At 38.6% G+C, this 24152-nt stretch overlaps 1 protein-coding gene across 1 annotated transcript in view; it reads right to left on the reverse strand.

The window, feature by feature from the left end:
* Window positions 1-24152, reverse strand: part of LOC306860226 (zinc finger protein castor homolog 1-like) — a gene marked incomplete at its 5' end in the record, with an annotated part of 82131 nt that overhangs the window by 31031 nt on the left and 26948 nt on the right. Inside the window, one exon of the mRNA XM_079401815.1 lies at window positions 4330-4899. Within this exon, the coding sequence (XP_079257941.1) occupies window positions 4330-4899 (570 nt within the window). The remainder of the gene's footprint in view (window positions 1-4329; window positions 4900-24152) is intronic.

Here is a 24152-nt window from a genome sequence, read left to right on the forward strand (position 1 = left end):
ACAATACCCTAGAATATCATTATATGCTTAAACATTAAGATTTGTACTCGTGGAAATTACTAAAGTAGTCAAACCTGTTCATTAGAAGGGGGTGACCCAATACTTTTGGCAATATAGTGTATATATGTATAGCTTTTTAAAGTTTTATTGATCACACAAACAGCCATATGCAGTACGAAACACAGAATACAACAAAATGAATTAGATTAAGATTTTTTTTAATAAAAAAAAATATTAATATGAATAAAATTATGTATTTTATTGTAGATAAGTGTATTTATGTATATATTTTAATATACATATAAAATGATCAGAAAATGCACTGAAAGCTATAGCCAGATGAGATCTGTGTACCTCTAATGCTTTAAAAAGTCATTAGACACCAAAGTGCACTGTATTCACAATGTACTACATTTTGACAAAGTACACTCATTTATTGTTAATTAGCCTCAATTTAATCACTGCTGAATCAGCCACAAATAAAACACTAACTGTAAAAATAATGAGTTATTATTTCTTACTGAAGGATATTTTAGTGCTGCTGTACGTACCTCCAAAACTTCAGTTTGGCAGAGCAAGGCTTCAGTCATAGATTTGGCATTCGGTGACTGTATTTTTGTATAGGTCATGACTGCTTAGAGGGGTTTTGTTGGATCATGTGATTTTACACAGCTTTAAAGTCAGTACCGGCTCTTTAATCTCTGTCCGTAAACATTTTCCAAGGGCAGCAATCAAAGACACTCCTGCTTTGGGTAATTGGATATATTCCATCTGTACCTTTTTGTCAAACAGTTGGGAAACTCCCTTCATTTTCTGACAGAAATCCCCTCTCTGTCTCTAAATGTTATCGGTCTATCATTAGCATTATTATTAGAGTCAAAAGTCATCTGTATGATATGCAGCCACTATACTGTTAAAGGGATAGTTCACCCACAATTATCAACTCATGTTGTTCCAATCCTGTTCAGTTTTTCTTCTTTCAAGGAATGCAAACAAAGTTATTCAGACGATTTATTTTATGTTCCACGGACAAAGAAAAACCAGACAGGTTTTGAACAACATGAAAGTGACCGGATGACGACAAAATACCAATTTTGGGGTGGACTTTCTATTTAATACTTTTCATTTTTGAGTGAACCGTCATTTTGAGATCAATCTTTTGGTATTAGAAGAGATGTCGGTTGTACTACACACAGGAAAATTAATAGCTGTGGCAACAATAGTAGCAGGTGGTAACAGTAGACAGGACGAGAAGTCTAGCATGCCAGTGGGCGGCTCTGTATGCGTTTAATAGACTATCAGTGTCAGGAGAATGATTGGACTTAAACTGCACACATTATGCCAGGACCTAAGAGGAGATAACCTTTTAAAACAGCATGTAAATGAGTTTTCCCCCTCATCCTTATCTCACACGCTCCAAATGATGTCATGTGCATGTGGTTGGAAAGCCATGGCTTTGGGGGAAAGGTACGATTTGCCTGGCTGAACTCTCAGCACTCTCTCTCTCTTCCTCATGTCACTGGAGAGTACAAAAAGAAGTGCTCCTAATCTCACCACTTCATACTGGCAAATTCCAGCCTGTGACAAAGCCCTTGTCTACGTTTGAGGCAATTAAGGTGCATTTTTCCCTCCGTGGTGTGATAACAAATGGGCATTATATCTCCTTTCTGTTGACCAAACACGGCCATTTGTTTTCATGCACTCCAGAGGTGGTGATGATAAAGACATACATGTAAGGATCTATATATATATATATATATATATATATATATATATATATATGGACTTATCAAGGGTCCACTGACAACACTGTCACTGCTCTCAAACGGACATTTCTGATGCTGATTTTTAAATAAACTTATTCAGTTTAGACTCAACTCAACAGTTTATTTTTTGAAAGATATAGACTTTAAAATATACCTATGTATTTCTCTTAAAAAAAAAAAAAATTCTGTGATATCGAGAAACCACTCATTAAACATAAAAATATTTTAACAGTGGATGATATTAGCTTCTGTTGATTAACAAAACTAAACGTAGCTTAATTTATTTAGCCAGCTAATGTGGCTAAATTGTGAATTTTAACAAAAATCTTTGGTTAGAATTATTAGAAGTAAAATTAAATTCTATTACAAATTATTCTGAAGTGAAAAATATTATATACTAAAATGATAAATAAATGTATTTATTTATTAAAATTAAATTATATACTTCAAAAAATGATGAGTGAAAAAAAAACATTATTTAATATATCTAATATTTTATGCACTGATATTTTTTACATGATCTATTGCCTAGCCTGGTTGGGAAGCATGGCATGCATTTGACTGTTATAGGAAAGGCATTCTGTGATTTTATGCTGATAGGGATTCTGCTCAGTCCCCTGATGTGAGGAGTTAAATGTTTTGAAGGTCGCAGTTTCTCTCATTGATCTTGCGATGTTTGTTAATTACATTGTCACTGATGTTGTGAGAGATAATTAAGCCACTATGTTTATATGCATAATTATGTGCGCTCCGCATCAGCCTTGAAAGACAGCAGCATGAGGGAAGAAAAAATATTTTAATTGTGAGCCGCTCAGTAACATGGCAGTATAGATGCCCTAGTTACAATCAACAAAGAGAGAGAGGAGGGAAAAACAACTCAAGACAAGAGTGGTGACTAATGTCTGCTCACTGCAGTCTTCAAACGCTTTTTCTTCATTTTGAGATGCAGTAGCAGCCGGGGCTCAATGAAAGCAAAGGTGTACAATACAAACACATATTTACAGACAGCTTTCTTTATGACCATGAAGTAAACACAAAATGACTGATTAAAACCACAAAGCACCATGTTTGCCGGAAAATACTTGATTTTCTGAGAAACTCTTGGCCCTACTTCTGTGATAGAGGCCACAAGCATATAGGTGCTTCTACCGTAAGAATGTAGAAAAAAAAGCAAGAAGCAGAAGAAAAACTGAAAGACGAAAGCATTTAACAAAAAAGCACCAGGTTAACCTGATTTCGGTCTTTTAAACAAAGTGATATCTCTTATCTCCTGTTGTTATCTTGCATAGTTTCTGGCTTGTTGTACCTTTGTCGAGTACTGCAGTCTTCCTGAGATTGTCAGAGGTGAAAGTTCACAGAGGTTTTAAGGTGGAGATTGTGTCAGTTTTTGCAGATTTTGCTTGCTTGTATTCACTTTGTGATGGATGGCAGCACGGGCCTCATGTTATCTAGATGACTGTCTTGCAAACAGAAGTAAATGCAGTCTTCGTTTCTTTCCATACAGATTTAAAGGCCACTCGTTATACTCAAGACTTTATTTTTCTGAATCTCTAGGATTTAATCTCTTAAACTGATAGAGACCTGGAGTCTTGGCAGAGCTGGTCTACTATGTAATTGGGTCTGGGTGGTAGCTACGTTTTGTGAGCTTATAGAAAATCAAAGAGTCAGAGTGTAATCCTGGGTGTAATATGAAGCTTAGCCGGCCTGCCAGCACTCTTGGCCCCTCGGCTGCTACACACATACGCGGCAGTCTCTATAAGCCTCTTCTAAAAATTAATTTCTTCTTTTAGTTCCTGTTTTCCCCAATGCAGATTGTTTCTATACAATATGTTTGCGAATGGCAACAGTTACTCTTTCATGTTTTAGATTTCTCTTTCCTAGAACTGCACTTCTGTGTAGCTGTGGCCCTGCCAAAGTGTCACTGTAATTATGCTTGCAAAGCACACAGGTAAAGTAAGACCTGTGAAAACTGAGCCGGCAAGCCTTTGAGGAGAGATGTTATCTTGCTTATGCACACTTTGTTTTGGCCACACAGAGAAAAATACTGAACAATGTGATCTTAACAGTATTCGCAGGTATTTGTACTGTACGTCAAGTGTAGTTCTGCATGTTTTTTAGATGCTGAAATGCACAAAATCAACATACTGACAGCATCTAAAATGTAAATGTTTTGAGATTCATAGAATAATAAATTCTTGAAATTAAAAAGTGGGTTTTATTTTGTATTTAGTTTTATTTTAAAAAATTATGTTTGAAATGTAATATTTTAAATGTCATCCCATTAATCAATTTAACACCATTTTATTTATCTATCTATCTCTATCTAGATTTCATTTAGAAAGATCTTTTTTTTTTCATTTATAAAGAATATCTGAGACAGTCTCTTCATCCCAGTATGAGAACTTATGCATCAGGGGACCCTCAAGTTATATTTGTATGTCTACAGCTTGAGATGCTGTCAAAATGCTGATTTTGTACACAAACATACAAAGATGTGTGTGCAAATGTAACACGCAAATACCTATGCAACTAATGACATCGTCCTAAAAGAAAGAGGTGATACCTGGTGAGGAGAAGGGGGCTTGGCGAGGGGGGGCTTCAGTGGTGGGCTGGTAGCTGTCGTCCTTGTGTGGGCTGCCCTCCGAGTCCCTGTCCTCATGATAACTGCCCTCATGGGAGCCGGGCATGGTGTCGGCTTCTTCTGTGTTGTCTTCTTCATCGCTGCAGCCTTTGGGCTGTACCATATAGACGCCTTCAGGGGGACAATCGTCTCCATTGCTGGGTTTGAGTACCCTGTGCTCGCCCCTGTCTAAAGACTGTGGATCGTCAGCATACTCGCCATTCACCCACTTCTCAATGGCCTGGCGCCGTTTCTGGTCCTCCTCAAGGCTCTGGCCCAGGGTCAGGCCCTCTGGGAAGTCGCTTTCAGGCCTGTCGCCCTCATCATAGTGCAAGCTGCCCCGCTCGCTGTTGTCCACTAAATCTGAGTCTCCCTCGGCATTCTGGGAACTGCCGTCATACACCACCTGCTTGCTAAGCTTGGCACAGATCGCATTCAGTTTTAGGCCACCTTTCCTTTTGGCGGCCATTGTGGATTTTCCTGAGGTCTTTTCAGTGCATAAACTCCTCTCAGCTGTTGACGAAAAAAGACAAAGAAGAAAGAACATTTTAGTGATTAAAAATAAGATTTATGGAAGTTGTTTATTGATAACAGTTGTGCCATTCTTCACTGCTTCAACCTAACCACAATGCCTCTCACAAAAAAACACAAACCTGTTTAACTAAGCGCATTTTAACTAAGTTTTTGTTTGCTGTTATTCTTAGATACACACTGGCACTCCTTTTCTAGAACAATAGAGAATTATAAAGAAAACCTCACATGCGTGTCTGTAAGTTGCAGATGTCATTCACACCTACTTTATAAGAGAAGGCGAGAAAGGGAAAGAGCGAAATACCTCTTCCTACAAACTGAGAAGAAAAACTAGATCGCAATCAGACCCCCAACAGTGTGTCAAGCCACCACCACGGTGAGATTTAATCCTGAACATGACAGCAGAATAGAAACAGCCTGACACTTCACCTAAAGAGGCCCAGCGTCTTGCCAATGTGAGCCTTAACTTTGACAGCGCAGGAGCGAGAGCAAGGAAGACTATAAGAAAGTACATCTGGAAGCAGAAAGAAAGAGAAAGCATAAAAGGGACAAACACAGAGAGAAAAAAGTAGCTGCCATCCCCTCACCCCTCACATCACCTCCCTTTGCTCAACCTGCTTTAGTCTCTACAACTGTCACTCAAATTCACCGTCAGCCCCTAAACCTGCTCATACAGTGCAGAAGACCACCACAACAACAGTTTTTTTTACCACATAAACAGCAAATCTAATTTCTGTAGACATTTAAGAGATCAAAACAGTGGTTTGAGAGTCAGATATACAGTACACTCTTCCTGTGCATCCCCCTTGAATATAGACAGTTGAGAGTGTAATGGAACTGATCATACGCACACGGTTCCGATTCACAAAGACTCATTCCATTTTACCTGCCGCACAGCGAGAGCATTTCCAGTTTACAGCAGCATGAATTTCCACGGTTCAATGTTCCAATAATTCTACGGAGATCTGCATGTGAAGATTCCGCATGGGCCTGGTCATTTGCTATTTCACCCCAATGTGCTATCTATAATATCTATCCGTGTCAGCTCCCCCCTGCAGCTGTTCTGGGTCCGTTCATATCCAGAGATGCCTTTTTAAGGGCAAAATTCTCTCACTGCTAAGTCACCCTTTCGCCACAAATCTGATGCAAAGATTTAGCAAAGTTCACTTTTAATAGGTTTTCCAGGCTTAAAATCGAGCCCGCTCGTAACGTTAGATGTTTATCATGCAGTAAATAAAAAATGGGAAACCTGCGGGACATATAATGGTCTGTGGAACGCTTTAGCTGGTAGTTAGACGCTGCGTTGAGATGAGCTATTTCTAAACATCACATGAAGCTGTCAATACAAAAACTAGTTTGGCTCGAATGGATGCTTTAACAAAAAAATATCACATCGTTTTTGATGAGAAAGTGTGTAAAATTGAAATCTAAATTTCTCTTTTTTTTTTTGGCATAATGAGTTTTTGAAGGGACTCAAGGTAAGCCCGTTACATGCTAGATGTGTACCCTGTGGCCCCCAGCACATGCTTTCTCAGTTACTGTATTTACACTCAACACTTCCTCTCTGAAACAATGAGCTGAGGAATTATGCACGCTCTGCGCTGCACCGCATGCATCTAAACGCCTCAGATGTGCTCATTTTTACTTTAGACAATTGCAAGGCCCAGGTTGAAGAGGTCATCCAGTTGAGGACGACAATTTTGAACCCCCCAAAAAAATATCAGCTGCAAAAACTATTAGGAAGTGGAAACATAAATTCTGAAGATTTTTTTCAGAACACCACCAAAGGAAGATTGAGGTCATTTGGGCGTAACAGTAAAGGTCATTCACTGTTTACCCTGCTCAGTATTTCACGCTTTAACTAGTGATTTCCTTTGCATTGCAATCTCGCTTTTCCTTGTAGGAAATGACCCCTGAGAAGCGATCTCATTCCATTACCCACAATTTATGTGCGTTTCTTTTTTTTCTTCTTTTTAACAATCAAAAAGCCCATGGTCAACACCCAGCATCTAAAATTAGCACTCGCCATGTGGCAAATGCAAATAAAAATGTGCTTTTGTGAGTAAATGCTAACTATTTGTCAGTGACCAGTCATTTTTAATAAGAACTGTAAATAATGCAAACAATTCAATTCAAAGGCATGCAAACAGCTGTAACATTTTAAATAAAAATATTATAAAAATAATTTATAAAAAAATAATAATTATACACACACATGAAAAATATGAATAGAAAATTCTATAAAAACAATTATTGAATAATAACTGAATCATATTTGTACATTTATATTCAATGTTAAATATTACATTAATGAATATAATATATAATATAGCATAAATATTATAATAAATATAACATGAAAATAGAAACTTTAGCACTTTTACAAAAACAATAAGGCTGTGCACTTGAAAGACATCTTTGTCTAGAGATGAGATCTGAGGTTTTAAATGAGAGAGGATCAGGGCACTAATGAGACTCTCCGGAGCTCAAAAATGATCACGGTAAACCAGTTAGTAGCTGCTGCATTAAATACATGCCTGGCAATAGATATGCCTCGGCTCTGACCAACAATGGAGATCGCTATGGTAACACCGCTGTTTACTCCAAGTCGTTTGTGTTCATGATAGCATGCAGTGCGATAAAATCAGTAGGGACACAGATAAAAGAACAGCCTCTCCTCTGGGATCACTCCCACCACTCTGGGGACCAGCACTCATGTTAAGAAAAATAGGTGTAACAAACAGCAAACCTCACAGATTTGATGCGTCCAAACGTGTTTTGGCCAAACGCTATTATTTCAGGCCCTCGAAGATGCCTGTCAGCGCTGAATAATAAACGAACGGTGGGGATGATCACAGCAAAAGCTTGTTTTCTTTAAGAGGTCCTGTTTATTTTAATGCTGACAATATTTTTCACTGGAAATAGTGCAGAGCTGGAATTGCCATAATGCTTTTACTGTATAAGGAGAAAACCTTTGCGAAAAAGTCAAGAAACTATTCTAAACAGATTCAACAATAAGAGTGAGAGAGCTTCTTCTTTTTATCTGCTCGCACATCAAAGGCCCCACAAGCCCTGTTTCTTTTCAGAAGCATGAGGCGGAGGACGCCGGGAATGACAGAAAAGCCGCCTTGAATGTGGATCTCCGGGCCCTGCGTGTCTCGTTTAATGCGGAGCTTCTGTTTATGTGCCGGAATGATATCATGCCCAATCAAGTGGTGTTTCAAATCCTAATAATGCCGTTGGAAGTGCATTATTTGTACGAACGTGTGCTGACTGCAATCAGCCTACCAGAGTGAGGAAGTGGCTGTTAATGACTGCTTAGATTGGCGTGTCCTGTTCTTCCCTCTCTCCGTCTCTCTCTCTCTCTCTCTCGCTCTCGTTCTGACAGGAAGCGTATGCACGCTAAAGCTGGGATATGACATACTCCTTCTCACCTGGCATCCACTGCAGCGATTGTTTTAGAAACAAACTCTGTTTACTTGGCTAAACCCGAATCCCTGGACTTAGCGATGATCTAACACTCTGATCTGCCCTGTCTGATTTCAAGCAGACTTTCAAAATACGTTGACTAATGCAAGGACAAAACCCTTATAATACTGAGCATTCATTAATGCAACAGGCCTGGACAGCGTTGGATTATTTTTCATTATTTAAAGATCCTCCTGTCAGAGCAGTTACTTTCTGTCCTGACTTTTAAAAGCTTTATTCTGATATTATAATCCTTTTGACAGATTTACTGACCTGGAATGTGTATGAATTACCTTTTTTTTCCCTTTTTTTTCAGGTAGAGGATCTAGGACCTCTGACTGTCAGGGGCTTCTGCAAACGCAACTTAATGAGGTAAATGTCAAATAAACCAAGAAATGAGAACAGTTAGCTGTTCCTGCCCCTTCCTTGGTGCTTTATTTTGCATATTTACAGTGCAGTTTCTCATTATGTGCTGCAACTCCAACAAGATTGAGCCAGGTTCCCAGGTATTTCCTCACCCACTAAAGCTCGGACACACACATATGCTGAAATAATCCCCTCTGTTTTTATTTTGCTAATTTACAGCTTGCAGGAAGGAGTTTGTGTCCCCCACCGCTCCGAGGGAAGGGGAGCGGAAAAGTCAGCATCGGACCTGTTCTCCACACACTCTCGTTCCCCAGCATCTGGCCTCTCTTTCGATTTTATTACACAAGAATAACAATAAGCAAGTCTGCGACCCCGTCTATGGAATTTGCCGTATTTTTTCCAACGGTCTGTGCTGATGCTCCGAATTTCCATTTTCTGCATGCATATTTAATTGAGTTTTGTCCCAGTGGTGCGGAAATGATTTGTTTTTTGCTCTCTGTTCACTTGACTCCTCTTCGGAGTCGGTAACCCTGATTAAGACGTTCACGTTAATTTCCCAGCGCACACCTTTTTTTGTGCATTAATGGTTCTGATCGTCTAATTAAAACTTCTCAGCTTCGCTGCTGATCACCGCTCGTTGTGCCTCTGACCTGAAGTTTTAATTGCCGCGTCAGAGGCGATAATAATAATTTCTGGGTTCTGATGATTAAAAACAATGCCATTCCCAACTGCCGCTTAAAGCGGAAAAAGATGGAAGGAGAGGCTGAGGTGAAGCATAAAGAAAAAGGAGGTGAAAGAAAGAGAATTAGAAGGTAAAAGATGGTTATTTGAGGTTTGAAACAGGTTTGTTTGGTGTCTCAGTATGAGAGGGGAGGATCGGTGCTCACAGGGCAGGTTTACCTGGTTTGTAGTGTACTATAAATGAGGGCAAATATGACTAAACAAATGAAAAGCTTCTGAGAACTGCACCAGGTTAGGAGAAACCATGCATTCCGCATCTCTATGATACTTATTTTAATAGTTTTGCTTTTGGTCTTAGTTTTGTAATGTGACACTTCGGCAGTATCTTATATTTAAAAGCAAGTTGCTGCATTAAGAAGTTGTGCCGAAAATAAAATGTCTGCTGACATGTGCATTAATGGCAAAACTATGATGGGGTTTTATAAACTGCTCCTACTCATACACACTCTATCATTCTGTCCTTTTTTTTGTCTGATGGACTCTAATGGATTTTTCAGATTCCCATGCAGGGATCAATTTTTTAGTGGGAGATACAAATCCGGACAAAACAATTATGCTCATGAGTTTTTCTCTTTTTTTCTGACTTTAAAGTTTTTTTTTTTGGAGAAGCAAAATATGAATGCAGAGGGCATGCACACAAGTACACACACACACTCACTCAAATCTGTTTTATTATTAATCAGTCCGTTGCACATCTGCTTGCTTGCAGTGTGTGATTTTTTCCCATCAATAAAGCACTTATTGCTTTTAGTCTGGAATGTGACCTTGCATGTTGCATGCTGTCTTTGGACTGACCTTGAAGGACCTACTTTGACTTCTCCCTCTCTCTTTTTTTTCTGAAACCTTCTGCCACATACAATAATTCAGTTACATCCCGTTGCAGGTAACAAAAACAAACAAGCCATGGAGAAAAAAAGGCACGCACATACTTGCCGCTGAGGACAATGGACAGAAAATGGCAGATGCATATTTTGATGCACAGACGGAAAAGGAAATATTTTGTTTAAGCAGCGCAGTTAGGCAGCAAACTTCAATTCTGAGAACAAATATATCCCTGAAGCCTAATTATAAGACAAAGCATTTAAGACGTCCCCTGAGGACAGAAGGGCTGGGATAGGGAAAAGTAAAATCTGAGGTAATCCAAATGGCTCTTCACGTGCCCTGATGACGCTCGTGAAGGAAATCAGTCTCACAGCTGGCATAGTGTTTTCTGAAGAATGGGTCTAATTCATTCACAAATGAAAATCCTGTCATAATTTACTCAACATAATGTTTCAAACCTGCACGACTTTCTTTCTTCCTTCTTTACTTTTAAAGTCACTGGACCCCTATTGAATGGACCAAAAAAAGTCTGTGGTTTTAAAAATGCTTTTTGTATATTTTTGGAAGAAATCTCTTCTGCTCACCAAGGCTGTATTTATGTGGTCAAAATACAGTGAAATCAGTAATAATATGTTTTTTTAAAGTGTATTGTAAAAAATATTTACAGTACAAAATAACCATTTTCTATTTTAATTTATTCTTGAGATGGCAAAGCTGAATTTTCAGCAGCCTTCAGAAATTATTCTAATATGCTAATTTGCTGCTCAAGAAACATTATTTATTATTATCAATGTTGAAAACAATTGTGCAGCTTAATATTTTTGTGGAAACAGTGATCAATTTTTTTAAGGATTCTTTGATGAATAGAAAGTTCAAAAGAACAGAGTTTATTTCTATCAATTTAATGATCTTAGCTGAATAAAAATATTAATTTAAAAAAATGACAGAATTTGAATTTTTGGTTGAACAACCTCTTTAAAAACAGCAATGGTTGTAGAGGGCCTACTGTAAAATAAGATTTTTACATTTAAAAATAGTACATGATGGTCTAATCACCTGTTGGGTGGATGTTTGATTGAAGCGGACCCTGGCACACGGGGTTAATTGACCGAGCTGCCGTGTTTGAGGGGTAGCCTGTGTGCAAAGCGGGAGTTTGACAGGAATCAAGGTTATGAGGAGAGGCTCCCAGTGCCACTGAAGGGCACTTGAGCTGATATCTGCACAGATTAACTGCTTGAGATGTATTTTTGTCACGAGGAGCCCTGGTTAGCGTGGGGCATTGGGGAGGCGAGCGGACGCAGAAGGGGGTGGGCTACTCTAGTTCCTCCAGCGCAAGGGCACAACGAGAGGTTGGTGGCCACTGGAGCCGCCCAGACCGGAGTCTGTCACTCAGAGTCATTATCTGTGGGGATATATTTAATTTAGTGGTTCCGGAGCTGCGCTGCTGAGTAAGCCAAGCCACCATTAGGGCCGTCCTCCAGGGGAAACACAGCACACGCCGCTCGATTAGTTATCAATTAAGAGTGCAGAAACCTCCACCTGCCGTGTGAGAGAGAGGGAAAGAGTGGCGGAGAGGAGCAGGACCCGGACGACGTCTGACTTTTTCTTCTGTTTTCCTCTGCCTCTTTCCCTCTCGGGCCTTCGAACGTCAGGTTAACCTTGATATGAAGCGCTGTCAAGCTGGATAACGTCAATCAAGGAGGGCCCTTTCAGATAACCTCAGTGTGAAACCCAAAAAGCAACCTGTTTAGATGTTTAGACATGCCCCCTCTCACCAGCTTATGAATTTCATTAAAGAGAAATGAGTTGTGGCACTTCTTTAACAAGACTCTTAAGACATTTTGACAGGTTTTAAGACACTTTGCTGAAAAAAAAAAAAAGAATGAATTAATTAGCCGTGCAGTAAAGCCTCCGGGTAAGTTAGTAAAAGAAGGCAGGACATTTAAAGTGCTCATCAAATGTCGTTTATGGTTCTGTGTTGAAACAGAAAGTTTTGGCAGGACATCTTTTTTAAATATATAATTGGTTTAAATGTCACAGTCATGAGCCATGATTTGCTACATGCCAATCAGTTGCAGAAGAGAAGGCATTTGATTGGGCTAAAATCTGTTGTGCAGGATGCCATCAAATAAGAAGGCCAGAAAAAGACTGTACATTTTCAATGATTTAATATAAATAATGTTAAAAAAGGTGTGTGTGTGTATATACTGTATATATATATATATATAGTAAATAAATAATAATGCTATTGCAATATAATAATAAATATTACATTGCATTTGTTTCTTCATTTATTTAAAATGCACAGTTTTCTATTTTGAGAAAACAAATAATCTTTTAGAAGTTCATTAAAAAAAAAAACCTGCTTGTAGATTTTTTAATTTAATTCCAAGCTATCCTTCAATATTCATTTTTTAAGATACTGGAATTTTGACACATTTAATGTTTTTGGAGCAAATTTCTGAAATTCTGCTCGCATTTTGTTGCACGTTGTAGTCCCTGGTGGACATCTTTAGAAACGAGAAAAGGAGGTGACATTAAGTTAAAAAAAAACTACATTTCCAGACAGGAAGCCTTGCTGACAGCTTCGATCCCTGGTCACCATTAAAACATTTGCTCTGCTTCACAGACACTGACATGTTTTTTTTTAACATTTTATGCATAGAGGAACAATTTGCAGGTTTCCTCTGAAGTTCTCAGGTTCAGACTCTTTTAGTTCTCTTGTTCCCTTCTGCAACAATACCTCTTAAAAACAAACCTGAACTTTTTTAATCTAGGCTTTGTTACAGTGAAATGCGGTCAGTTGACAAGATTGAAACATCTGAATCATCCTGTGAGTGTCATGAAGCTCAATATGCGCAATATGAACAAAGCACTTACTGTAACTATGATAAGACATTCAGATCTACAACATGTAATGAATATGCACAGCGTCAGTAAAATATTTCACACTACAATTTTTAAAAATATTTTTTAAATCAGTTTTCAAAGTTTTATAGACAAAAACAAATTGTAGCTACATATAAAATTATTTGCAAACGTAATATTTTATTTATATATTTTGTTAATTATTGAATGTATTTATTTGAAGCATTAGACTGTCAACATCATTTATGGCTACTCCATGAGTACTGGATATTTAATGCATTTAACATGGAAACTTTTAACTGGTTTCAGCTGTAGTGTATATATATATATATATATATATATATATATATATATATATATATATTTATTTTATTTTTTTCATGGCGATGCTTTTAAAAACCTGCAAATACAAGAGTCGTTTTCAAAGATGGCAAATGCTTTGAAAGTTTGAAAGTGAGAACATTTAATACCTGTGTTCAAAAGCAAACCGATACACTTGTGAGGGAACAAAAAGGCTGTGGCTGCTCTTTTTGAAATCATCATGAGTAGAAGCTTTACAAAAGGTGAGCGTGTGTGTGCGCTATTTTGGTCAAAGAACAAGAGGAAGTATTGCATACTGACTCAAACAAAGAATATGCTTTTGATAAAACCACATCAGCTTCTTGTGTATTCTACACTAAAACAGGCTGGTTTCCTGATTTTTTAGATGTGATGTGCCCTCAAACGGAAGCTACACAAGTAAACAGCACAACAGCTCAGTGCTCAACAAAACGAGCAGCGCACAAATGATCATAGACATTGATAACAGTTTCTAAACGAGCAGCGAGGGCAATATCATTAACATGCCGTTGTTTTTCCAATGCACTAAAAATGGCACAAATGCATTTAGAGCTTCAGCCACACACGGGTTGCAATTTTGCATTTCACCTGCATTAGCATTCGACTTATTATTATTTTAAAATGAAAACGGATACTCTGTTGAAGTGCAAATCTGATGAATTACCGTGGCAGATTGCTGTTATCAATTATTAAAGCATATTTTATAAATATTCAGGTCTGTCATGCATCTAATAATGAAGGCTTTGGAGAAGGTTACTTCCTGTGCGCATCCTAACGTGTCATAAATATCACTTTTAATCACAGCTCTGTCAGGGTTTTTGCATTTGAACTCAAAAAAAGAAAAAAAGCACGGCTCACTCTCTCTCTGTCTTTCTCCTCTTTCACTCATCCAGGAGGGCCAGTTGCATGACCACATCATTTAAAGCCAGTACGGCCCATGCACACTTGGCCGCGGTTCGCTGCAGCACTACGAGCCTGATCATTTGAGGGGAGAATAATGCATTAACGTGGTTCTACCTTCTGGACACACCTAGTCCCAGAGCAAGTGCAACCATATGGTGCGATGCATATTCATATTCCTCTGTCTGCACCTCTGTAATGCTTAAACAGTACTTCACAAACTTCAAATGGGAGGAAGAGAAGATGAAAGGGAAAGACTGACAAAAAGGTGAAGAAAAAGTTTCCCCCCCTCCATGTTTCCTGTAATTTTTTTGGTGTCTTTGAGATAAGGATGGCTGCTGAAACTGATCCCGGTGCAGTGTGTGTGTGAGCCTGAGGTGTCTGGCTGTGGGTAAACTGTGTTGTCAGGTGGGCTTGCCGCTCTTTCCCCAGCAGGGTAAATACCAGGCGAGGACGATGTGGAGATTAACGCTGTCAGATCTGCAACAGTAACCCTTCATTATCAGAGCACCAGGGCCTACACACACTCACACACTGTCCTCCACTGCCTGGGCACACAGTTAGTAATTACCAAACCAACCTCTTCCTCTCTCTTCTTTTCTCTTCCTCTGCCTCATTCTGCTACAGTTTCTAGAATGTTTATCTTTCTCCCATATCTATGTGTCAATCATTTTGTTACAGAAATGCACATTTTCTCTGTCGGAGCTATGCACTTATAAATAAACAAAAATCACAAAAATGATGTTTCATGCTTTATGAGATGAAGGACATCATAATTTAATATGTAATTTAATAAAATATAAGATATTAAAATATTGTATTCTTATAACATCATTAGATGGCTAAATATGAAATATACAGAAACATAAAAGATTATTAAATGTGATGTACTGTATAGCAGGGACTTCTGGATTTCTGCTTGAAATGCACACAAAACATTACAGTCTTAGGCCTTATAAGATGAGAATACAATAAAATATTATAGTATATTATTATTATAAAATTATAAAATATATAAAATTATAAATGATAATTAAATGTGATGTATAACAGGGAGTTCTGGAAATGTCACTGTACAGTTTTCATTGTAAATTATAAGGTGACTTAAAAAAATAGTATATTTAAAACACTATAATTATTAAATATCAAATAGATTTCATTATGGTAAGATAATTATTATAAAAAAGTATGAGGTAATTCATATCTTTTAATAAAAATAATTTTTATTTATTTAATAATAAATGATTGTTGATCAATTTTACAGTAATTTACAGTAAAATTACACACATTGGTATTAAATCTATACATATATGGTAATGTACAAAAAAAGCATGCTCTGACATGATGAGTTGTAGTGCAAGTTCGAGTCCAGCTCATGTAATTTCTTACTGAAAAATAATCAAAAAAATAATAATATGCCATGTTTACATGACGTCCTGGCTTTTTTGCTGGGCAGCCTGACACACTTGATGGCGTGCCAGGCACAGTCACAGTATGTGTGTGTGTTTGGTGTATTAAGTGGCGCTTTATCAAATTAGTTTGGTACCCAGCTGATGAGTAATAAAGGTACAGTGGAGCCCCCACTGACTCCCAGACATCAATCCTCTGAGCGGGAGCCAAACGCAAGGCCTGGCACTGCCTGAGGCATACAGAGCGCCTCTTCCCACTGATCAGCTTATGGACTCTCTTCAACCAAACTAATATTAACACTGGGCATATGGAGGGCTTCAGCTGTCTTACCACTGTGAGGAATAACGCTTAATGGACGCTGTAACAGGTAGGTATTTTATTCAAACCGTTGCTGTGGGCTTTTGTTTTTCATCTTGTTTACCGCCTTTATCAGAGTCGATGGCCTGCCGCTGTACATTTTTCCAGACGTCGTCCTCTTAAAGCATCGGCTCTCAGGTGTTGAACAGACAGAAGACGAGAGGGGAGATGATAGAGAGATCAAACGGAGGACTGGAAGGACGGCGAGAACAGAGAAGGAGAGAGAGGGAACTACCGCCACCCGACTGTAATCCCGCTCAGGGTTGGGCTTTTACACAAATACAACAAAATGCAAAGCGCCAGAAGAAGATGGAACGGAGGGGAGGGTGGGACGTCAGAGGGCTTCAAGCCCGTCGATGAGTTGTGTGTGTCAGTTCAGAGCAGCCGCTGGGACTAACAGTGGAGAACAGAAGGTAGCAGCAGGCGGATCACAGCCGATCAAGGGCCCTGAGAGAGATTCTGTCTCCTCCACCCCACAACTGAGCTCGAGTCGTTCTCCACAGTCACATATTTATCCCGCCCGACTTTACACAACACCCTCTCTAATATAATTCCCACTGATTTCACAAGCTTTCGGGTGTTTTGCTCTATGCTACACTAAAGTCACTGAGATGTTTGAACCTTCAGGCCTTGTTTAATACCATAGAGGTAGACAGCTTTGCTGTGCCTAGAAATTTTCTAGGACAAAATTTTAGGATGCAAGTCCAATCTTCCATCAGTACAATATGTAGTTTTTTTTCTTTACTCCAGAGTCCCCCTTTTTTGTCCAAGACAATATTTGAAGGCCCTTCTGTCTGAGCTGATATGCACCCCTAATACTTCTGGTATTTTATTTTATTTTTTAGCATTTTAATGATGATCTTTATTGATGATCTAAATATCTTAAGAATTTTTGCACCCCCCTAGAAGTTTTCTGAGGCACCCAGTAAGTCTATACCATATAATCAGTCTATACCATACACTCAATAAATAAATAAATAAATGTTTTTTAGCTATTTTGAAGATGCAAAAATTATACTGTATATACATACTATTTAATGAAATGCCTTAACTGAAAATTGAGTGTTTAATCTTATTTTTATACATTACTGACACTCTATCCTCCAATTTGATACTGTTAAGTACTTTGACACAATCTGTATTGTTAAAAGCGCTATATAAATAAAGGTGACTATTTAAATACATTTAAATAACTACATAAAATTATATTATTTATATTTATATGACTATAAAATAATATAATTTTAACTAATTTAAATAACTACATAAAATTATATTATATGTAGTGTGATAGTTGAATTTATAAAAATGAACATACACTTGATTCTTAATACTGTGTTGTTACCTGAACGATCCAAAGCTGTGTTTTTTTTGTTTAGTGATAGTTGTTCATGAGTCCCTTGTTTGTCCTGAACAGTTCAACTGTCTGCTGTTCTTCAGAAAAATCCTTCAGGTCCCACAAATTCTTTGGTTTTCCAGCATCTTTGTGTATTTGAACCCTTTCCAACAATGACTGTATGATTTTGAGATTCATCTTTTCACTGACAACTGAGGGACTCATATGCAACTATTACATGCATGATAATTTCAATATGCATTAAGAGCCGGGAGGTGAAAACTTCAGGTAAACTTCGCTATAATCAGGGTAAATTTACCTTATTTTGTCTTCTGGGAAACATGTATGTATCTGAAAGGCAGCACTAAATAAAATCAAAATAAAAAAGATATTTATTTAGGCAAAATAAGAAAAATGTACACATCTTCATTCTGTTCAAAAGTTAATGCATTGTTTTTCCTTCTGCAGCATCAGTGAGCGTATGAACCTTCTGTAATAGTTGCATATGAGACCCTCAGTTGTCCTCACAAGACCATATGTAAACATCTTTTATGTGAAATATCTTATTAAGGTCAGTACTAAATAAACAATAACATGCATTTTGTATGATCCCTCTTATTTTGGTAAAATAATTAATATTTTGCACATTCTGCAAGGTGTATGTAAACTATATAAATTCAACTATATATATAGAGAGATTGGACACTGGCTCCACATCCTTGTTGGTGTAAAAAGGCACAATTTATCAAGGCCCAGGAAAATGTTCTTGGTTATCCAAGCTGATAACAGTCCAACCAACAAAGCAGCTTCCTAGTGCTTAAAAAATGTCTGGAAATCAACAAGTGCAACCAGCAATGCACAATATCACAATTCCATCTATTTTCCGATCGTCAGAACTATAAGAACTATGGCTGGAAAAAATGGCTCTGATGAGGGCGAGCGATAGATCTGAAAGAGGCAGCTGTTGACGTGACGGATCTGATCGAGCTGAAACAAAGACAAACAAAGCTCTCTCTGCAAAATGAGTTTAGTTAAAGAGAGAGTTAGAGAATGAGTTACGGCCGACATGCTGTTGGGGAAGGTTGTATTTATGGGGGGATTGAGTAGGTTTAAATCCCTGCTAAGAAATAAAGTCATCCCTGTGCAAACTGGGGAAACATTTCACTCAGCCTAAAAGGTAGTTAAAAAACACACAAGGCCCTTTTTTTCCCTCAAAGCAAAAGTTTTACCCATGTGCTGAGATGGCGGTATGGAAGAATATCACACTGAAGGGAATATGAATACTTCTGGCTGAATGTTGCTAAATATTCCCAAGAGACAAGAGGTACACTTAAAGACTTGTACCATGTCAAGCTTTAAAAAAGAACCAAGAACTTCCCATTCAAGTCCTTATAAATTAGATAAAAATTCCACGTTATTCCTTTCCTCAGACTGTGAAATACGTTCTCCTCTGGCTGAACGCCCGCACATCCCTGCCTGCCCCCTGCCCAGTAATCACAATTATTACTTAAAAAGGCTCTATTTCTACATTAACTTAAAAGGCCTATATCTTTTTCTTCCCCTCTTAGTTGGTGCACCCTCACTTACTCTAAGTATCTCAATAAATCAGCAGTTACTGTTAACATGTACTCAACAATTCAGTCATCAATCTCTCCCAGCTCAGAGTGAAAACAGAGGGGAAATATCTGCTCAGTAAAATCTCCCGTGCCCGTGTTTATGCACGGAAACACACACACACACGCAGATTCGCTATCGCACAAGCAAACAAACCAATCCACTGGGACAATGGAACCATTGCCAGATCACCACGGAAACGCAAGCCAAATTCAATTGTGACCTCACCTTTCACTGAGGGCTCAATTCCATCAGCAATAGAAACAAATCAACAAGAGGGTGGAAAAGAGACAAACTTCCTTCCTCTCTCTCTCTCTTTCTCTCTCTTTCTCGGCCTCACTTTTCAGGCCTGCACTAGGCCCGAAACAGCACATCGCATCCTTGGCAGCGCACTGAGCTCCATGCAAATGTGTGTTTAGATTTAAAGACACTGTATTTATTTAACAAAAAGGGGAAGATCTAATTGAACGCTGGAACAGAGCGCATCTTCCAAACAGAAGCCCTGTGGAAAATCCTCCAGTTGACAGAACAGCTGTATCTAAACAAGCGCGTGAGAGCACGCTCGATACCGGCAGTCACTCGCTTAGCTGGGCAAATAATACCACTTGTCATCTAACTGAGAAATTCTGAGCAATCACTAGCTGAGGACTTGCTAGCAATTAAGAACAGCAATTTGAGAGAAAAAGTACACAGTGACTAATCCACATCCAATATAAACAAAATTACAGGAGACTAAACGTTTGACTCACTTACTTAAGAATAATAAATTATTCTATTTTAAGAACTTTGAGAGATATTTCACACCTGTGGAGTGTAAGTGTGAAGTCTAAAAGCTGTTGTTACTATAATAAATAATCTAATATTTTATTTTACAAATAGAATTGTATAATTTTTAAGGATTCAATTCAACATAAGTTAATTAATAAATTAAAATTCAATTCATGTTAAAAAATGTTTTGTGAAACTTAGGAAAAGTACAGAAAAAAGCATAAATGTTCTTTTTAATTTTCCGTAAAATTTTAAGAATCAAAGCAAGCAGTTTAAAAAAATACAAAAATGCTTTGTGAAGTTATAAAAGCTAAAACAAAAAACTACAGAAAAAAATAAAATAATTTTAATTCGACATAAAATTTAAATCAGTTAATCAATAAAGAAATATTTGCTTTTGTAAAGTTCTAAAAGCTGGAAAACTACAAAATGAATTGCATAATTTTATTTTTTTATAAAATCTAAATAAATCAATTAATAAATTAAATCATTATTTTTGACAATTTAACAATTTAAATAATTGTAATAATTCATTAAATTGTTTTAGTTTTCGTGAAAACTAAATAAGCACACACAATGTCACTTGTACACCTAAAAATAAAAATCACTCCTCAACTTCATATTTCCATTCAGTCATCACATCATAGTGAGGTATTACTTTACCAAAACACACAGTGAAAGTAATGAGTGCCTTTGTCATTCTACACCCTCACGCCCACCCTATCCACAGCATGCTCAAGCCACCAGCATCTCTTACTCTCACTCTCTCTCTCTGTGTGTGTGTGTGTGTGTGTGTGTGTGTGGCGCCTGGCGCAGGTCTTACCTGGCAGGAGACAGCCCTCCTCTCTCTGTCTCACCTCTCCCTGCTGCTTTGGAGGAATTCTCTCCACAAAGCAAGGCATTTTTCTCTTCTCTCCCTGTGCGCCTTTACGGCTGGGCTGCACTCGCCCTCTCTCACTCTACCCTTCTCCTCTCCCTCTCTCTCTCCCTCTCTCTCTCGCTCTCTCTCGCAGCACAGATGTCAGGGCTGCGCGTGTTTACCCACTTTACCAGTAGGGGTCCTTCAACACCCTCTGCTCCCCACAGCCACTGTGGAAAAACAGGCCCAGGAGAGTGAGATGGAAAGAAAGAAAGATAGAGAGCGAGAAAAAAAGGGCCACTTAAGCTGATCTCCCGCGGTACGAGGCTGAGCGAGACGGAGCAGAGAAAGTTAGACTGGTCAGTCACTGGAAGTCACAGTGAGCTCAGGCCGTTAAAGTGAGTCCCGCAGAGAGAGAGAGAGAGAGAGCGATAGAGTGAGGGCCTGCAGCTGACAGTAATAATGTGCCACATACTCCTCTCAGTCCACTGAAACTGAATACCACAGACAAGCGGAAATCTTTCACTTTTTTAACTAAATCAAAATTTTACTTTTTGAGACTACAACCCAGCCTGATTAGCTCAACCAATGGCATAAGTTTGGGGTGGTGTTATCTGTTCAACTAAACCAATAGCAGTCTAGGGGAAAGGAAACCTGTTGGAAAACAATCATTATTTTGGCAATTCTTTGCAATTTTATTGCAATTTCATTTTTTGCGACACTAATAGATATAAAATAATAAATATATATTTATATGTATATTTCTGTTCAAATCTAAAAATAAAAAATATAAAAAAAGAAAGACGACAGAAAGGAGCAAAAAAAATCTTGTTTTGGAGTAATTGACACAAGTCTGCCAGATTTGACGGCTTTGGGCTATTCTTCAGCAAGGAATTTCAAGTTTTGCTCCTACTTGTGGGGCACTTTTCACATTGCAGTATTAATGCTGGGCTTGTTGCCTGCCCGGACCCTCTGTCACGTCTAATGACAGCCCTCTCTCTCTCTCTGAGACGAGTCACTCAGGCAGAAGAATTTGAGACTAGGCCTCAAATTAATATCACAGGCCGGACAGCCTCAAACTGCACATTATGATAAGTGGAAGGTTTCAAGGGTGAGCTAAAAAACAATCATTCTTTAAATACGAGGTGTCGACGGAACAGGGGAAATAATGTGGAATGAGAGCAGGGACCTGCTACTGGACTCAAATGGGAGGATGAGCCATGTGTGTGTGTTAAGGATACTCATACCCTCCTCCATACAAACGAGAGGTGCTGTGTGTTGCTTCTCAATTCATTCATGCAAAGATTGATTGATCAACACAGAAGCATTGACCTGCTGAATATGGAAACTTGTCCAGTGTTGTTAAAGTTGACATGAAATCAGAATTGACCATATTTGCTTTCGCATATTACTTTTCATGTCATTATTTTAAAACAAGTGTCTTTGTAATCTTTAATCACTTCCTATGAAATGACTTTCCTTTTCCACTGACATTACGTTGTAGGCTGCACATGCAGGCTACTAGAATAGTATAATGCTAACCAATAGTCAAATGACTGTAATGCTTAGACAATGTTTCACAACTTATTGAATAATGCTCCAGTTTTACATCAAACTATGCTTCTCTATAACAGGATATAAAAGTCCCAATTTGGCTTAATTTGCTTACAGCTGTGAGCAGAATAAAAATGCTCATGTAGCTGCCGGACACATTATCCTGGACCAACCGCTAATAGCATTAGCACAAAAGCAAACTGACAGTGTTTGAGCGAAATTAAACAAACAGTGAAATAAATACTTCAAACAAAACACTGACTGAGACAGGTTTAACAAGTTTCTGTCACTTTTTGCAGAGCTATCATGATATGTTTTGGTTTGTAGCCTAATTAAGAAAACGATGACAGAAAATATGCTAACTTGAAATGTATTTTACCAAACGGTTAGTTCTGACTGGATGAGCCATGTTCGAAATCCCTGTAAAATAACAATAAGCATGTAGTTGTGAAGTTTATGAATGAAAAAAGGCATGAATCATTTTAGCATGTGTAAGAAGGTAAGAGGCAATTTTATGGTAAAATTACTGTAACACACAGCCTCTCGGGGCCCATAGCTTTATTTCCAAAAGCAAACCGGTGTAAGTCTCTTCTGACTGTATTTCATACAAAAGCAAGTTATTTAGTCAGCGACATCAGATCATGGCATTTGCTCTCTCCGTCAGTGTCTGTTTTTCTTGTCTTTTTCTTTTTAACAGGCACTTCTGCTGTCATTGCGCTGGGACGCACATGTTCCCTCTAAATGGCTTTTCTGACAACTGATCTGTAAATACAGCCAGATCTGCAAGTCTCTCCTTTTCTCTCTCTCTCTCTTTCTAGCATCAGCAACCCCGACCCTACAGCAACATACACACACACACTGCCCCCATCGCAGCCCCATGGCACACCGCCCCCCCTCTCTGACAGCCCCCTGCCCTCCTCCCCATCTCCATTCCCTCAGCCACTATAAAAACACAAATATGCCATAACTCAGCTTGCCCTGCCACACTGCCTCCATCTTGCCCTGTACCAGGGAGCCCCTCAGGAAGGTCACCAACAAATGGCTTTCCGATTCACTGCCCCTGAAATAATTTTGTGTATTAAAACCTGAATCTGCACTTTCTGGCATGAAAGCTTTTCTAATTATTCTGCCGTCCTTGGGATAGACACAGATCCTTCACACGGGGGGGAAACAAGCAACGGACCTGCCTGTTCAGCCGCCACAAACATCCGCTCTCTGTCGTTTTCTCTCTCTCTCTCTCTCTCTCTCTCTCTTTCCCCTCTTGTCGCTGCTGCCCCCCTCCTCCTGCCCTCCTCTCATCTGCTCCCCTCTCGCCGCTATATAGCTACCCCCCCCCCCCCCAATCTGTTTTCAAAGCGTGCCTGTCCTTTATTAAATTGTTTTCTTTTCCACATTATCAGTTGCCATGGAGACCTCATCTCTCGGATTATTTGAATTTCATTATATCTATTGATTTGGGAGCATTTCATCTTTTTTATTGTTTTTCTGTCAATTTTCGAAACGAATAACCATCTAATTTGCGTCAGTGCTGATTACGTTCGTCCCTCAATAGAGGTCGGCAGCTGCGCCGGGGAAACAAATCAATGAAAAACATCATAAAATTCGAAAGTACAATCAACCAGGATATGGGTGACATTCCATGGTTGCTGAAACTAAGTCATCAAAAAATATATAGTTTTTTTGCGCCTCTGCATGCGAGCGTGTGTTTGCGCGTGTGATATATATGCATCCGTGCAGGCATATGACTCAATATCGGGTGATGCTATAGTAAACTCAATCTACTCTTCAATGCCCCCCAGACTAAAACAAAAAAATGCTTACTTTGTGTTTAAA

The sequence above is a fragment of the Barbus barbus genome, assembly GCF_936440315.1.
Source record: "Barbus barbus genome assembly, chromosome: 41".
NCBI classification, from domain to species: domain Eukaryota; kingdom Metazoa; phylum Chordata; class Actinopteri; order Cypriniformes; family Cyprinidae; genus Barbus; species Barbus barbus.